We start from the raw sequence: 19,204 nt of genomic DNA on the forward strand, positions 1-19,204 counted from the left end.
CAAATAAACTCCCTAACACTCGCTAACTCATTGAGAGCCTGCAACGGGCGCACTCTATCGGACCTAGAGGGGAATCACACTTTTAATCGACCTGGGCAGACTTCACGCATTGATTACATTATGGTAGAGGCCAAAACATGGTCTAGGATTAGGGATTTTATGATCTAACCTCGCCAGGATAGTGACCACAATGCTTTTATCCTTGACCTGACCTTATCGATGGGGAACTGTCCTTTACAGAACAACTCTAGACCCCTACTCCTCTCCGGTGACAGAAGACGGCTTAAATGGCCATTGATTCTTAAATCTCCGGGCAAAATTTGCTCTGTTTATTCGGACACATATAAAGCCCTCACAGAATTATGTTACACTCTTGACCAGGACAGTGATAATAAGGAAATTTACCTACTTCAAATTCATACAGGCTTGGTTACAACACTGGGTGATCTTCTGAACCCAATAGTAACTAAGCCAAAAAAAACCCTGAAAGTCCTCTCCTGGTTTAATATTGAATGTACGAGGGCCAAACAGGCTCTTCTGGTTTCATTAAAATCTGGTGACAGGACAATGGTGGCTATGAGGAGAATTGAATATAAGGAGGTGGTAAAGGTGGCCAAGCAGAAATGGGAAAATAACAAATGGGATGATATCAAAAGAGCTTTAATTAAAAAAGATATGAGGGAATTTTGGGCAATCATTCGATCAGACACAAAGGAAGGTCTAGTGGCCAATGATCCTAATATTGCACCGGGCCAATGGACTGATCATTATCAGAGTTTATACGCTCCCTCGGCTACGGCCACCGAGCCTTTACCTTCCTCTAACTCGAACGAAGAACCCCTTGATACCATAACCCCCAAGGAAGTAAAAAAGGCTGTAAATAGGCTCCCAGTAGGAAAGACGCCGGGTTTGGATAAAATTCCCGGGGACTTATATAGGCATCAACCTGAGGTTTGGATCCCTTATCTTTGCTCCCTTTATAACGCTGTACTCCACGGCGCACCTATTCCCAACACCTGGACAGGTGCCGAAATAGTCCCGATTTTCAAGAAAGGCTCTCCACTCTTGCCAAATAATTACCGCCCGATAAGTTTAATTGATGTTAGCCAGAAGCTCTTTGCACGTATCATCTTAGATCGAGTGCAATCCTGGATGGATGAAAAATCAATATTGACCTCATACCAGGCTGGCTTTAGAGAGAAGATATCCACGGTGGACCGACTTCTTCGTTTACAACCTCTCTATTGGAAAACCGTGAGGGTAGAGGGTGGCAGTCTCTACCTTATCTTCGTCGATCTCAAAGCAGCCTTTGACTTAGTTCCTCGCCAGACCCTTTGGGCAGTTTTGGCTGAGATGGGGATGCCTGCCTGTCTACTTGGGATTATAAAGCGGCTCCATAAAGACAATTTTGCCCAAGTAAGGTGTGGAAAGAGGGGCAACCTGACATAAAAATTCCTCGTGGAGTCAGACAGGGATGTGTGCTGGCCCCAACCCTATTTTCCCTTTACACTAATGCATTAGTGGCCCACCTTAGGGGAGTCAAGGATATTGACGCCCCCAAACTTAATAATGAGCAGGTGGTGGCACTAATGTTTGCTGATGACACTCTTTTAGTGTCAAAATCTCCTATGGGGATTCAGCGTGCCCTTGATAGTTTTTCCGAATTTTGTTCCCTGAGAGGGCTCGAGGTTAATCCCTCAAACAAAATTTATGGTATGTAATCCGCCTAAAAAAAGTGGCCCTAATCCTTCCCTTAATGGTGCTAGATTGGATAGGGTAACAGTGTTTGAATATCTTGGAGTCACACTCACAGATAGGATGGAATGGGGCCCTCAGTTAGCAAAAGCCAAATTACGACTTACCCAGACCTGCGGTGGGATCCTCAAAATGCACAGAGCATCCACCTCCAAACCCATAGCACCCATTATCGAGATCTATAAAGTGCAAGCACGGGGTGCAACCTTTTATGGGGTCGAGCTTTGGGGGCACTGCACAACCGGAGACATCGGCAGGTTTGAGAATTTGTTTTTAAGGTCTCTATTGGCCCTAGCTCCCAGCACACCACTTAACCCACTTAGAATGGATCTGGGAGTTAAATCCATCCAAGAAGAAATTGCACTAAGGCCCCTATTGTATTGGCGGAGGCTGTGGGCAACACCGGAGCTAGTGAATTATCGCAACGATCTAAAATCACTTATGGCCCTTTCTCGTCTAGCCAATATACCGTGGCTAGCATACATTAAAAAAGAGCTTATTAGATTGGGAATTCCTGCTCTATGGCATCACCCCGAGACAATCGCCCCAAATTTCTGTAGAGCTGAACTGGCTAATGCATTTTGGTTAAACAGCAAAAATAAAATGCTAACTAATAAAAAGCTGGGCCCACTGACTATCGACTTTTTTAACATAAAGGAGGAGTTTAAAATAGAGCCTGTTTTAGACCTGATCGAGCCAAGTGTTTCTAGAAAGCTCTATATGCAATTCAGATATGGTACACTGCCCCTGAGAGCCTTCTCAGGAAAGTGGCTGGAAGATAATCCTTCTGATTGCCCAACTTGTGGAGCTACAAAAGAAACTGACCTACATGTCCTATTTTTTTGCCCCACATATAAATCAATTAGAAAATGCTGGCTCCTTCAACTATGTAGGAATTTGGGCTCTACACACTGTAAGGCGGCATACAGAATCCTGAAGACTGATACATCATTACCTATAGTCTTCTCGGTATCACGCTACTGGCATGCTGTGTGGCGAAGGAGATGTTCCCTTCTCTCATCAAATTCCTAAGTCCATTCAACCAGGTATTGATCCTCCCCCACCATTGTTTTTATAACTATTTCACCTCATTATTCTTTTATTCTTTTAAAAAATTGTCTATGAACCAATGTAATCTTCAATGTAATATACCTTTTATGAATTGTAAATATTTATTTTTAACAATGCATGTTTTTAGGATTGATTATTTTACCGAAATAAAGATTATTCTGACTGACTGAATATGATACTCACAATCCATTATAAAGTTTGTGAAACAATCTTCTTTTTTCCATTTCCTCAAAAATATTTTCTTTTGCTACCTTGAAGACGCTGTAGAACATTTTTTCTAAGGATAAATATAGAAGACACCAACATTAGAGGAATGGGAACAAGACATGGACATGGACAGTTTCATGATAGCAGAAAGAGTAGTCTATGAAAGTTGGGGATGCCTCCAGAAGTGGGATTGGATATGGAGCTAATTGAATGCCCATAGGGGCAATATTTGTATCTTGCCCTCTATCCAAAGGAACAGATCCAGCTGGGAAGGGAATATTTTAGATGAAAATGACGAAGGGAAGTAGTGGGTCTCTGATAATTCGAACTGACTGTGGGATATTCCAAACATCTGCTGTATGACTACCTAAATGTAATAAAAAGAGTTTAAAAAAAAAATCATTCCTATCATAAGCATCAGACCAGAAAGATGAAAGGTTTTCACAGAACTGTATCGTATACTCCATATGACCATTCATAGCTCCAGAGCACCGGAGTCTGTTTTATTTTTTATTGGAGTCCAATAATTACTAAATATTCGTTTTTGCTATATTTGCAACAATTTAAGACCTAATCTCATTACAGATGAATGGATGCAAGTTTTTTCCCACAAAGTTTCATTCACTGAAAGAAGTAGCTCGAGGAAAAGAGAGTGTGCAGGAACAACCATATATGAAAAACAGAGTACTGCCACAGTAGCAATGGGGATGGCCTGGGAGGGTCCAAAACGGCAAAAGGCAGGAACTATTTAACGTATCCACCAAACAAAAACAGGCATTGAAGAAGGGCAGTAGCAGACGCCAATAGAAAAGAGGGGAGGTTCTTCACCCACACATACCAGATACACCATGCCTCGCAGAGAAGCGCATGCGCGTTGCGCTAGGCTTAACCTAAAAAGTGTGAGTCAGCCACATTCTTCAAAAGCTCTAAAGGTTGTGGAAAGGATGAAAGTAACCCTACAGTGATCGTAAAACACTGAAACTAACGTTTTCTCCATAATTCACTTTTATCATATTGTGGTTTTGAACAGTTTCTTTTTATATTTTAATTGTAATTGCATTGATGTACCTTACTTGCTACCCCTGATGAGGCGTATATGTTGCAGATGGAGTGTGTGTATGTAACATTTCAAAGGTACAAACGAAACAATCCAATAAAAATAACATGCTACCTTCAAACACTAAAACTTTTTGGGTAAAAAAGCAGTTATACATGTACTAATTTAAAGGTTCAAATTTAATAAATTATAATGTTAAATTACGCAGCCTTTCTCGTAGAATATCAAATTGGGGGTATAAGCAGACAAGTATGATCTTTTAGTTACAATCCAAACAGATTCACTGCTTATTAAACATGCTCCCATACAACCTAGAAAAATGATGTAGAGCAGGACGATGCATTGCTGCTAAAACGTGAATAGTAAAATGCCAACATATTAACGATTTCAGCGTTATTCTCCACGTTCTTTGCCATTTAAGGACATATGTAAATTGATACTTGTATAGCGCACTACTCACCCGCAAGGGTCTCAAGGCGCTTGTACGAATACCGCTGTGGAACCCATCCTGGCTTTCCCTGTGAGGCATCCACTCCTGGGCACCCCCAAGGTGGAGGCCAGGCATCCTTAGCGTTGTGGGGGCCGTTGTGGAGATTAAGCAAGCTATTGCCCAGAGTTGCAGAGTGGGACTCCATGATTGGAATGGCACCGAGGCGAGAATTATCAGGTCCGTGGAAATTTTGAGCCCAAGACCCACCGAGGCGGGGAATTGAACCCTGGTCCCGGGCTAGACCTCTGCATCAGGGTCTGCCGCTCTAATCATTGAGCCACACTTCTCCACAAATACATATATGCTAGCAACAGCAGGCATGGTTTCAAAGCTACTGCTGCAGACTTTAAATCTGGTAAAGCAGTTTCCTGACGCCACATCAATTAACATATGTGAGCAGTTCAAAGCCTGCAATGCTATGAAAGGTAGTCTACAAGCATAAGTTTGTTTTGCTTGTTATCTCCTGAACACCGCCCACATAGCCACCTAGTGCTAAGCGTAGTAAAACCTGTCAATGTTAAGCACCCAGGATAATGTGCTGCCTGGCTAAAAACTTATCAAATCCCAAAGGCAAGACCTGCTGGCTATGCCAACGCTTGTTACTTTTTGCAAGCACTCCTAGAGTGCGTCTCAGCAGTCCCTCTCGGTCACCCACTCCATCCTCCTGTTGCTGTTGTTCACTACCTCATGTTGCTTTCCCTCCCACCTGCCCTCCTCCCGCTGTCCGTTGTTGCTTCCTGCAGCCCACTTTCTCCTGCTGTTGCGACCCTCTGAGTACCTTCCTAGCCCAGCATAAGCAACACTCTCACTTTGTCTTGAAAAGCGGACAGGTGTGGAATTATTTTTAAAACATTTTGTTAGATTCCCTAATAATATTCTTGTCCACTGCCATTTACATAATCGCGTTACGCTTTAGTGAGATGGCAAAAAAGCCATCCAGACCCATCAACGTGTCACCCAGATTAGTCACAAAATATCTATAGGGTTTCTTTTACTACAAAAGTGGTCATCTTGAAATTTTAAAGTAGCCCGTGCAAACTACTGTGCAGAGAGGAGTAAACTCTTCAAAAGAAGGTCTAGTTTTGTGTCAATTTCCATTCGTAATCAGAAAGCATGTTTTTATACTTTTAAAAACAATTTCAGAAACAAGTTATTTTAATAATCCTTAAAATAATAACCTTTTTATACCTGGAAATAGTCTGAGTTGAATCAGACTTTCTGTTATATATCCTGTCCTTTAATGAAGTGCTGCAATACGGTCTTCAACACGAAATACCACTCTTTTTGCATGGGCGCCTAGGTAACAGCAGTCATCGGAGGACAGTGACATTTAGGACAGGAGTCTTGTTCTGCCAAGATGTGAGAGAGCGCTGTTGGACTGTGATTAGAAAACGGCTGGTGAACATCTGTTCCTCATCCGTTCCTCCCTTCAAACCCACCTTAGAGCCCTTCAAAGTAACAGATGTCCTGTGACATGGTTGGAACTAACCTCAGAAGCGCCCAGGACCTGCCGGCAGTTGTGAGGAAGGCTCTTTGGGCTCAATTTGATGCTGCAAGGCAAACAAAGGCTAGTGTGCTCCATGATGAATGTTATTTACTCTTTTGGAAGTAAGCTTGTGCTATTCAAGGAACAACAGGATGATGTTGACTACACCCACCTCCCAAAACTGTTGGCTGTGACCCAGACGTTTTCAAATGCACAAGAAATGCTGTCAATGCTAGACCATGGTGCATGTCTTGAGGACATTTCTGGGGAGATTAAAAGGTGTTTTTCTCAATTCAAAACCCTCACCCCTCTGTTCAGGCTGGTTGAAAACCCTTAGACGGTGAGTGCACAAGATCTTGACTTAGTGGAACTTAATGGCATGAAAAAGGTACAATCAGAAATAGAGCTGATTGACATGCAGCACAATTCAGCTCTTGAAGCATCTTTTTTGCTGCAGGCTCCAGAGGAATTCTGGATAATTGTGCCTTCTTACAAATTTCCTCTTCTTTTTACAGTGGCCCGGACAGTAATTTGTATGTTCGGCTCAAAGTGGAAGAGGTGTGGCGCAGCGGCCAGGGCGACTGACTCCGGAACCGGGGGCTCACGGTTCAATCCCCGGTGCCGGCGGCAGGTCAGCCCAGCACCATGTGACTCTGGACAATAGCTCGCTTAATCTTCCCGACGGCCCCCAGCACCTTGACACTTTAGGGTAATTGTTCGCGCTTTACAAATACTGGACATTTACATTTACGACATATGTTTGTTAAAGTTCGTTTTCCACAATGGGGCTGCTGAAGAGTAATCTAAGAAATAAGCTTACAGACTTGCATCTGGATCAGATTACAGGACACTAATAGGAGACATGACGTGTAAAATAAGTTCCTAGTATGCCTGTGCTGCATTGGGTCTATGCTTAATATCTGGTTAATGAGAATCACCATACAGAGCCTCTTTATATTGCTGTTGTCTGATAATAAAAAGGAATTATTGAAATGTCTTCCTTGTAGCTTTGTAGTTGCATCTGCTGTCCAAATAAAGTAATAGTTTGAAAAGGCCCTACCCGTAGCCCTCTGCCACAAACCAGATTGTGATTTTGGCCCCGTGAAAAAGTTTGTGAGTACCCATGATCGAAAAGGTTATTGTGACTTGAGTGCCCCTTTCATTTAAGCAGCCACATGTTCATTTTCATGCTCCAGAGTTTATGTAAAGTGATACCTGAAGAAATGTCAAGGAAACCTAAATGCAATTGCTGTTAATCTCTCTGAATTTTCAGAAGATGTTGTGCTTGATTCTGTGATAATCATTTCAGAATGCAGACATTCATTTTGTGCCTTAAATTAGTTCATCCAAGACGATAGTGGTTTTATTGCCCATAAAGTTAACAACATTGTATTATGTTCCCAGGTGATCTGAGTATATCAGCTGATCGTTTAAGTGAGAAACGTTCACCTAATGATTTTGCTTTGTGGAAAAGCTCAAAACCTGGAGAGCCATCCTGGAAATCGCCTTGGGGAATGGTGAGAATGGGAAGGGTGCATATTTGTAAACTTCTGTACCATTTAGCCAAAACCGTCACTGTTTGGAATGCTATATTCACCTACATTTTATTGAGCTTTACAACTGTTATGCCAAGAATATTTGTGGAATAAATGATAAACTGGTAAGGGCTACTTGTATATATTTTATGTAAGATGATTACACTGTCAATGTTTTTGAAGGCTCAGAGAACACTAAGGCCTTCATTACGAGTGGCCTATTACATTCCTTAATTCAGAATTCACAGTAATGCAAGCTTTAACGCACCCAGTAAGTACTTGGTATGATATTATTCTGACCTCCGAAGGTACGTTTTGACAGGTCAGACCTCCTGGAACTTGCCTAGTAATTACCAGACCATACTGATTTTGATAGAGTAGGCACCAAAATCCTCATGGCATTCCACAGAAAGTCAGAATATGTGCAGTTTATCACACACAATAATTTCCAACCCCAACCGAGTCAGATTTTAACAGGTCCGATACATATTGAACCAAAAATATGTCAAATTGCAATAAAGACCGAAGGTGATTTTGTAGCTTTTGTCAGATACGAGACATCTGCCAGAAATTAGGAGTTGTCCTTTGTCTTTTTTAGAGCGTATAGCCAGAATTACTTTCCAAATTGAGTGGATGGAGTTACGGTTTGGATCTTTTTTCAGTCATGAGTGTGTGTGTGTACATGTTTGTGGCATGTGTAGCTGTAGATACACATGCTGTGCATACTCCTGCCAGCAAGTGTTTGGCACGGACGTGTGCATCTTCTTTTTGTTGAAAGAATTGTCCTTGAGTCATGAGGTGTTGTGACTCCACCTATTGTTGGCAATACGCATGGGCATCAGCTCCATAGTCAGATTGTTTTTCTCTGCCATCTGGTTCAAATGTGAGCTCCGGTTCAACGCCACTAGGTGTTCTCACCCGGCCTCTGACACTGTCCCTCGTCTGCCCAAACAATGCTTTTTTTCATCCGTCTACCATCCGGTGTTAATTCAACGTCTTTCTTCGTGGTCGACTAAATCGCACAGCGGGACTCTAGTCATTCTACTCGATCATCCTCGAACAGTCGAGAATGCACACGTAATAAAGAGGACTCCTTTTTGTTTCTGCCCATCTTGGTACGCCAAGTACCCCAGAAAGGACTTGCACAAGGTTTGTAGCCTGTTCCAGTCCACTGATCACAGAGAGAAATCTTGTGCGGCATCTCACATGCCGTAACAAAAAGACTCTTAGGAACTGTCAGGTGTGTTGCATTTCCTCTGCTTGGATGGCGCAGCGCCAAGGAGATGAAGACACTCCAGATCTGCTCAGCGAGGAGAAAGCTCTGCAGCAACCAGGTGCATCTGGTGCCAAGATTGAAGAGGCCTTATCTTTGGAGGAGGCTGCCTCCAACTCCAATGTTGAAGCCAAAAGATCGCCAGGGTGAACACATTCCGAAGTCTAATAGCTCATTTTCAGCCAGAACATCAGGTAACGGTCAGGGCAGTAATGTTTTGTTTGGGCATGATGGCGTCCTGCATTGCAATTTCCTCATGCAAGGTTACACATGTCCCTTACAGCAGTGCCTAGCAGCACAGTGTCCTCAAGAAGAGGGTCAATGGGAGGATCTAGTATTAATTTGGGGCCGGACAAATCGCTCTCTGCAGTGGTGGAACACCAACAATTTGTTGCAGCCCTTTCGAGTCCCAGTTTCACAGAAGACCATCACCATGGATGCCTCGCTCACCAGATAGGGAGCGCATCTCCAAGATGACACAATCCGAGGCTTGTCGACACCCATGCGACAGGGCCTCCACATGAACCAGCTGGAATTGCTTGCTTTTCAGTTTGCTCTTCAAGCATTCCTTCCAACTCATTTACAAGTTCATTCTAGTCCGCACAGACAATACCACAGCCATGTTTTACCTGAAGAAGCAAGGGAGTATGCACTCGCTACAGATGTCTGTTCTTGCTCCCGCCGACTCTCCAACAGCTCGAGCGAACCCTTCTCCAACACAAAGCACCTCCACTTCCAGATTAGCCCCAGAACCACACTGCGAGGGATCCTAGTCTACAGACCCCCTGGGCCTCACGCCTCTTATGCCACCACCATTGCCGAACTCGTCGCACCCCGCACCATCGCCTCCATGGACTACATTCTCATCGGAGACCTGAACTTCCACCTCGACAACAGCGGCGAACCCGACTCCACCACCCTCCTGGAAACCCTCGCCAGCCTCGGACTAAAGCAGCTTGTCACCACTCCCACCCACATCCTTGACCCATCTTCGCAGGAGGGACAAACATCCACGTCAGCCACACCACGCAGCCCCTCTGGACAACCGCCACTGTGTACACTTCACCTTCACCACCACCACCGCGCCCAAGCCCTCCATGAAGAAACTGGATCAAGGTCATAGAGGAACACCTTAACACCACCCACTTCCACGCCCCCCCCACGCCACGACCAACGCCAACTCTGCAGCCAAATAACTACACCGCTGGATCACCAGCTGAGCAGACAAGCTCGCTCCCCTCCGCCACCCCGTCAAACAACTCCCCCTGAAAGCCGCCTGGTTCACCACCGAAATCCAAGAAGACAGGCGCTCCTTTAGACACCTCGAGAAACTCTAGAGGAACAGGAAAACCACGAAGACCAGAACACCTACATGAACTCCATGACGGAATACCACCAGCACATAAGAGCCACCAAAAGGACCTTTATCAAGGACAAAATCCACACCAAAGCCAGTAACGCAAAAGAACTCTGCAACGTCATACAGCAGTTCACCAAACTCCCAAGCGAAGCCACAGACGTCACACCATCCCAGGACCTCTGCAATAAGCTCAGCTCCTACTTCCACCTGAAAATCAGGGCTCCCTACAACAACTTCAGCGAACAGACTCCAGACACCACCCTCCTCTCCTCCACTGACAACCAGCCCTCCATCACCACCTAGAAACCGGCTACCACCGAAGACACCGCCACGGCCATGACGAACACCCACTCGGGAGCCCCCACGGACCCCTGACCACCTCGCATCTACCACATAGCTGCCGCCGCCATAGCTCCCGAACTATGGCGGACCATTAACACCTCTTTCGAATCAGTCATCTTCACCGACTGGAGGCGGGCAGAGGTCAAGCCCCTCCTCAGGAAACCCTCAGCTGACCCGATGGACTTGAAAAACTACCGACCCATCTCTCTCCTCCCCTACACAGCCAAAGTCACAGAGAGATTCGTCAACGCCCAGCTGGCCACCTTCATTGAAGAGAACGCCATCCTCAACTCCTCCCAGTTCTGATTCCACAGCAACCACAGCACCGAGACCGCCCTCTTCGCCGCCAGACTCCATGACGCCGGCATACGGAGTTCCGCGGTTGACTTGATCTGCTCCTTTCTCACCAGCAGAACCCAAAGGATCAGACTCCCACCCTTCCTCTCCGAACCCACAGAGATCAACTGCGGAGTACCCCAATGATTCTCGCTCAGCCCCACGCTCTTTAACATCTACATGGCCCCCCTCACCGCCATTGTCAGACAGCATGGGCTCAGCATAGTATCCTATGCAGACTACACCCAGCTCATCCTCTCCCTCACGAAGAATCCCGAATACACCAGACCCAGCTTCCAGGAAGGAATGAAAGACGTGTCAGCCTGGATGAACAACAGCTGCCTTAAACTCAACTCGGAGAAGACAGAGAGCCTCGTCCTTGGACCCTCCTCCACCGCCTGGGACAACTCCTGGTGGCCTTCCGCCCTTAGAAACCCAACCACTCCATCAGACCACGCCCGAAACCTCGGCATCATTCTAGACTCCTCCCTCACCATGACCCGCCAGATCAACGCCGTCGCCTCCACCTGCTTCAACTCCCTGCGCAAGACCTTTAAGTGGATCCCCCCCCCCCCCGAATGCAGAAAGACAATCACCCATGCACTCATTACCAACAGACTGGAATATGGTAACGCCCTCTACGTCGTAATCAACAAAAGCCTGCCACACAAGCTCCAAACCATCCAGAACACCGCAGCCAGACTCGTCCTAGGAACCCCACAACATGTGCACATGACCCAGCACCTACGAAACCTCCACTGGCTCCCCCTCGAGAAGAGAATAACCTTCAAGCTACTCACCCACTCCTACAAATCCCTCCACAACATCGGACCCAAATACTTCAACGAAAGAGTCTCCTTCCACTGACACAAAAGGAACCTCCGCTCCGCCGACCTCGCCCTGGCAGAGTCGCCACGCATCCGCAGAACCAGAGCAGGTGGAAGAGCCTTCACCTACGTCGCAGCAAAGACCTGGAATGAGCTCCCAGTCAAAATCAGACGCACCCCCACTTTGCACACCTTCAGGAAGAGCCTCAAGACCTGGCTCTTCAACTGATCCGGAGCAGCAAACCCCCCAGGCTCCCCCCCCCCCCCGGCACCCCCAGCTCCTTCAGACCCTCACAGGTGATTAGCGCACTCAAACAAACCCTGATTGATTGATTGAAGTTGCACACGTCCCAGCCTAGATGGCAGGAGTATGCACAGCATGTGAATCTACAGTTCTACATGCCACAAACAGATGATTATAGTGTACGTAACACTTTCCTTTTCTTCCAGGGGATCCACATCAATAGTCATAAGCACTGAATAGTCCCGCCAATGCGTGGGGAACCCAGAGCACTTATAAGATACATACATATATACATGTATGTATACATACATCCAGAGACTCACATGGGCGGGGTAAACAGGCCAGAGTAAGTTGGAGAATATTAACAAAACCATACCATCAGGGCGGTTTCGGAGCACCAGACATGCAACTTTATTTCTATTGCGCACAGGCGCAGCACGCGCACTATTGGACAAAACATCACACGTACATTCCACATATAGCGGTGGAGACGGAGAGTGTACACCCGACTCCACTGCTGGCTTTTGTATCTAACCCCACATCCTACACAGACACGATCCAACCCATGCACTGTACCTCAAGGGCGTGGCATACACTAGCGAGCAGGGCGGACAAACTACCTATTTAGGCCCCGGCACTCCCCATAGCCAACCACCCGAGACTATCGGTGACACAGGAAAAGAAAATGACACAGTTGCTGGAGGACATGAAGATCTCCGCCATGAAGGATGTCTTCCCGCATGGTAGATTCATACAGCGGGGAGACCCATCATTGAGCATACATAACACACCAATGAAGATGTTCGCCCATCTGCGCCTGCAGATGGCGATCAGGGATATGTATTCAACCTATCCGAAGGAACCACCAACACTACTCGCACTACAAGCTCTGTTGAAAGCGCCAATACGCCAGAAATTACCCGCCTATACTCTGCATCACAATCCGAGCAAAGAGAGTTTAGTAATAAATAACTCAGTAGGTGGGAAACCCTGCTAGGAGAAACCATCGAAGTATAGGATTGGGACTATAGCTGCACGCAATTACAGTTACTGACATCAAATTGCAATTTGCGTATCATTCACTTCAAATTTCTGCATCAATTTTATTACTCCCCGACTCAATTACATAGATACGGTCTCAGAACACATGACAAATGCCAAAGATGCGACGCTATGCATGCAGATTTCCTGCACCTAGCGTGGGCATGCCCGCAGATACACAGATACTGGCAAGATATAATGGATGCAATAACGGGAATACTGGCCGAACTAGTGCCGAACACACCTCTGGTGTGTTTGCTGGGGATATATAAATTAAAGCCCGTGAAGAGGCAGAAGTTCCTAGCGGTGTCCCTGCTGTCGGCAAAAAGACGAGTGGCCATTGGATGGGGCAGCAAGCGCCCCACCAGGTTTAAGGACTGGCTTGTGGACATGTCATATTGTAGGGAAACTATGGAGGTTTAAGCGGAAGAATTACCGCAAGCATCAAGGCCCAGGGATATCTGGGAACCGCTAAGACAATATCTCCTGAATATGCAGAGTGATGATTAAGATATGTTAGGCGATGTAAATGAAACTGTATGAGATGGGCGGTGATTTTTGCTAAATTATGGGGAGGAAAGTATGCACAAGCGCTAGGGTGAATAATGTCATACTTATACCATATGGTAGGCCTCATTGTACAGCAGAGAATGTTAATGTACTCATGATTGACAGTGTGTATCCGCTGATAACTGCCCGCTGTAACTTGTACATATGTATATCTAGTTACTGTGCATCGTTAACTGAATGATTACAATGGAGATATGGATCACTTGTCTGACCAGACGAAATAAACAAATAAAAAAAAAGAATGTATACTTACATCAATCTAAAATATTATTTACACTCATAACTATTGCAGTCTATAATCAGGCTTAGAAGTCAAAATATTGTTTTCATTTGAAAAATGAAACATTTATTTTCATATAGGTCACTATAAAGTATGTGAACACAAATCTTTCAAAAACCTTTTTTTAAGGAAAAAAGGATTGAAGGACAGAATTAGTCAATAGGTTGCAAGGAATACACTGTGCTAATACAACTGGCAATGTACCCTCAGTATCCCATCATGCCCCACAGGTGACGAGTCAGTTTGTTTTTCTGGCTTCTGGACACAGGATCTTGGGGCACTGAGCTCTGCCCTTTTTTGTCAAAAACTCAGAGATGAGCTTTATTGAAACTGGTTTTAAGGCTTTTACTCAATGATCTTTTAGGATTAATTCTTCGACACCTTTTTTGTGACTAAAGGAGGTGGTTTTTCTGTCAGAAGGCCTTTACTTTTAGCGAAATGTTCTTCCTGTAGAAAGAAGGTGGCTCAAACAGATCCACACAGAGTCTGTATCCACTGTCTTCCTGAAGATCATCATCCTAGTTATTGCAGACACTGTCAAAAACTCTCCAGAAGAACATTAAGAGACAGAGAAAAAATCAGGCTGCATGGAGTGCAGGTAAAACAGCAGTAGGATGCAGGTTCCACAAGAAGCCATGGTGAAGGTCAGTCTTCTACCAGAGACTAAGAATCCGCCAGAGACAGATCCAAGGAGACAAGACATTAAAGGGAGAGGCCTAATTTCCGACCAATGTTGAGGAGTATGCTGTCGAGGTGCATGACATAGAGGAATATGCCTACCTGTTCGCAGGTACTTCATCGAAGTCAATATTGAGGTGCCATTCGATGTCAAGGGACCACATTTGATTGACATCAAGGCAAGTGTTGACATTGGAAATCCCTCCGTTGACAACGAGAACACCACCATTGATATCGAGTCCCGCTCCTTCGAAGACCTTCCTTCCTGTGATAAAGACGACTCCCTGTTTGTTCAGGCAGACAATACTACAACAATGTATTACCTGAACACACAAGGAGGAACACACTCCAGACCTCTGTCTCTCGAATCACAGACCATATGAAAATGGCTCATAGCGAGGACCCTAACAATTACAGCAGGACACCTTCTAGGTGTTCAAAATAGCAAAGCAGATCCCTTAAGTTGTGTTAATCAAGAAAACCACGACTTGGTTCTAAACGTCTAAGTACTGGAGGAACTCTTTCAAGAATGGGGCAATCCTCAATAGACTTGTTTGCAGACACAGAAAACAAAATATGCCAAGACTATGCCTCCAGACGTTACCAACTGGGGTCGAAGGGGCATGCCCTTTTGATCGATTGGTCAAGGACATTTCGCTACGCTTTTCCTTCAATCCAGCATATTCTGGCAGTCTTCATCAAACTGAACAAATTCAATGAGCAGAACGATACTGATAGCGCCGGAATGGCCTTGCCAATGGTGGGTCACCACAGGTCTTCTTCACCTCTCCGAGCACACACATAAGAGGTTGCCATGCATGCACGATCTTCTTTACATGTTAAGAGGACAGATTCTCCATCCCAGACTTCCATCATTGCGATTAACCTCTTGGCTTCTGAATTCCTAGAATATGGTCATCTAAAGCTGCCACAAGACAGTATGGTCATTTTGAGAGAGTCCAATTGTGCTTCCTAAAGAAAATCCTATGTATCTAAATGAAGAGGTTTTGTATTTGGTGTATTCAAAAGAATTTTCATCCATTTAATTGTTAGGTTATTACCTTACCAGCTTAATCTAGCAAAGTCTAATTTACAGTACTCATCTATTAAGATACACCTCGTGGCTATAACAGCCTATAGGAAATCTAATTCCCAGACCTAATTTTTTTAAATTCCTGTAGTTAAGTATTTCTTGGAGGGTTTTATGGTTTTCCCTCCAGTCATATCTCCTTCTCCCCCATGGGAGCTTAACATTGTTTTATCTAAATTAATGGGGTCTCCTTTTGAACCTATTCATAAAGCTTCCTCACAACACCTAACATGGAAAGCAGCTTTCTTAGTCGCGATTACTTCAGTGCGCAGAGTAAGCAAAATCCAAGCCCTGTGTGCAAACGCACCATACACAGTATTTCACAATAACAGAGTTGTAATGTGAACTTATACTAGTTTTTCTCTTAAGGTAGTTTCTGATCTCCACATTAATCAAACAATTTCTTGCCTACTTTTTTCCCCACATTCTTCAACTCCGTAGGAGAGATCTCTCCACTCCATATCAAGGGTGCTGAAATGCAATTTGGAAAAAAATAGAGACATAAGAAAATTGGATAGGCTTTTCATAAATTATGGAGCAGTGAGAACTGGTTTGCCTTCTGCAAAATAATCCATATCAAGATGGATAGCTTTTGGTATAGTCTTTGTATATAAGTTACCTGTAGGCCAAAAGCTTATTCTACTTGAGGTAAAGCGGCTACTATAGCCCTTCTCAGAAATATCCCCATTGCTGAGATTTCAAAAGCTGTGACCTGGAAGTCTATCCATTCTTTTACTAGACATTTTCTATATTCAGACTCCAGGGAAAAAACTCAAGTAGGGCAGTCATAGAAGAATCTATTTGGGTAATTGGTGGGATTGTCTCTGTTTTATGTCTGCAATTTGAGGGATGGGATTGCTATTCCTTTCAGTCCTTATGACTATTGATGAGGATCCCCTGGTAGCGAAGGAGAAGTTGCTTACTCTAGGAAGCTGGTTCTCTATGTGGTGAACCAAAAAGAGGTACACTGTGTAAAGAGTCCAGGCAAACCCCAACTGGCTTACAGAGGCACAAATGCCACCTCAAATGCTCTCTTTGTAGTGTGGGCGACCAGTTGGGCATATCGGAGGGTAGTGCGAACCATTTATTGCACACACAAAAGCAGTAAGCGATACACACGCTCAATGAAGAAATCCAACACCAATTTATAAAAATAACACGTAATTTGTTATGAATTTAGTTTTGATTTGATTAAACAATTTCTACAGGGTACAATGGCCCCAGGGTGTCTTGGCGCTTGCGAAGTCTAATCATCTAGTACCTGAAGGCAGAAAGGAAAGCCCAGATGATAATAGCAGAAAAGAGAACAGCCAAGTTTTCAGCTGCTTACGAAAGAAGAGGAAATTGGTCGGATTTTTAAGATGCTCGGTCAATCTATTCCACACATTATATGTACGACAAACAAAACTTCAACCACCCCACACAGTTCTCTTAATTCTAGGAGTAGTCACTAGGCTAAGGGAGGCTGAACTTAAGTGCCTTTTTTTGAGCGTACCACTTGAATGTACTACTTTTAAGGTGCTCAGGTCCTGAGCGCTTGAATGCTCTGTGAGCTAAACATAATGCCTTAAAGGCAATCCTTTTCCTGACTGGAAGCCAGTGCAGCTATGTGAAGGCATTTGTTACAGATTGAAATTTGGGAATTTTCGTAATTAGCTGACAAGCTGTATTTTGCTGCATCTGAGGCTTGTTTAATGGTTTTTGCTTCATTCTCAGATACAGAGAATTACAATAGTCGATTCTTTATAGGACAAGTGGAATCAACACTGATTTTTGCAGATCTAAAGAAATAAAGGGAAATATCTTCCTCAACATTCTTATTGCAGCAAAACAGGATGATGTCAGCTTGTTGGTCTGCCACACAAATGACAATTCAGTATTGAATGTCACACCCAGATTTTTTACTTTAGCAGCAGGTAAAGGGAGAGGACCAAGTGACTAAGGCCACCAAGACTGATTCCAAACTGAAATATCTTTTCCAAAAATGAGGTCCTTGGACTTTTGGGAATTACATTTTAAACAGTTCCCATACATCTAGCTACTAATACCTGTTGTGCATCTGTTAAACAGTTCCGCGACTTCCTCCGCATAATTGGAGATTGATAGGACAATCTGAGTGTCATCCACATATGCTACTGTGGCAAATCCAGAGGAATGGATTAGTTTAGCTAGCAGGGCCACGTAAATGTTAAATAGCGTACAGCTGAGTGATTACCCCTGGGGAACCCCACAAGGCACGGTAAAAGATTTGGAAACATAATCCCCAAAGGCCACCTATTGTCTCAATCTTCTAAAAAGGAAGAGAGAAGATCGAAAGCTGAGCCGTTAATCCTAATATCAGCCAGACGCTTTAGAAGGACAGCATGGCTGACCGTATCGAAGGCCGTGGAAAGATCTAAAAGGATCACCTCAGCCTTCCCACCATGTCCATAGTAGTTCTAATCTCTTCGAAGACAGCAAGCAGTGCAGTCTCATTGCTGTGGCCTGATCTGAAGCCAAATTGAGCCTCATTCAAAAATGTATTTTCTCTAGGTGTCCCGACAGAATTTTGTTGATGTTGCTCAATGACTTTTGCTGGGAATGGTAATTGTAATATAGGACAATAATTATTCTCAGTCCTATATGACAATTGTGTTGACTTTTTCAGCCGTGGAAGAACTGAAGCCTTCTTCCAACTTTCAAGGATACCAAGATTATCAGAATCAAATAACTTTTTGAGTTATGAATTGTTTCAGTTTTTGAAAGTTGAGAGTGCAATTTTTGGGAGCGGTAATGTTATCCTATGGGCTAAAAACATGTACTGCAGTCAGGCACTTATCAGTGACTTAAGGAACTGTTCTATTGGACTTAAGGTGAGTATGGGGCAAGGTCCAAGGCCACACCAACAGGTCACTTCAGGAGGCTCTGGGGCATTCAGGCGCAGAGGTGTGTTACGGCTTTGAGTGCCCCATTCATTTCAACGGGAAATGGTCCATTCAGAAAGGGGCTGCAGGCTGAAACTGGGGGAGAGGGGCGGCAATCCGGGGGAATCCATAGTAGAGCTCAGCCCTGGAGATGCTCCGGCATGTAGGGATACTGTTGGTCCACTTCTCCTCAGACTGTGGGACTCTGGTGGAGTGGTGTCTTTTGGCTTCTGTTTCGGTGCTGGGGTCACTCTCCTTTGAAGGGGACCTGCAGGAAGAGGCTGCAGGCGGAGACTGGAATTCCAGTCTGGCTGGACCCAGGGATGGACTCGGCTCCTGTGGGTCTGAGGACCCCATGGGCACTGTTACCTCCTCCGGACTTGGGCTGTTGGGCACTGGTGTAGAGGTGCTTTGAGGTGTCAGATGGCGGTCGTCGGGGACTCACTCTTTGTCTTTGGTTTCTGCAGAAGTGGGCAAACAAGACACCTGGGCCACTCTTGTTGTGAATCACACTGTCCCTTAAGTCCCTCGACGTGCATGTCGGTCTTACTTGTCATTATTGTCCTTTCAGGACACAACAAGCCTTGGTCGCTGCAAAGGGGCTGGTACCCCAGGAATTTGTCCTGGCATCCCTTCACTTGGAGGGAGGACAAGTTTGA

The 19,204-nt window shown here is 44.8% G+C and overlaps 1 protein-coding gene across 3 annotated transcripts in view; it reads left to right on the plus strand.

The window, feature by feature from the left end:
• CARS1 (cysteinyl-tRNA synthetase 1) overlaps positions 1-19,204 on the plus strand; it is a 465,335-nt gene that overhangs the window by 195,926 nt on the left and 250,205 nt on the right. For all 3 annotated transcript variants that reach the window (XM_085644733.1, XM_085644734.1, XM_085644735.1), the window contains one exon: positions 7,471-7,583. In XM_085644733.1, coding sequence (XP_085500859.1) covers positions 7,471-7,583 — 113 coding nt within the window. The remainder of the gene's footprint in view (positions 1-7,470; positions 7,584-19,204) is intronic.

The sequence above is a fragment of the Triturus cristatus genome, chromosome 3_1, assembly GCF_964204655.1.
Source record: "Triturus cristatus chromosome 3_1, aTriCri1.1, whole genome shotgun sequence".
NCBI lineage: Eukaryota > Metazoa > Chordata > Amphibia > Caudata > Salamandridae > Triturus > Triturus cristatus.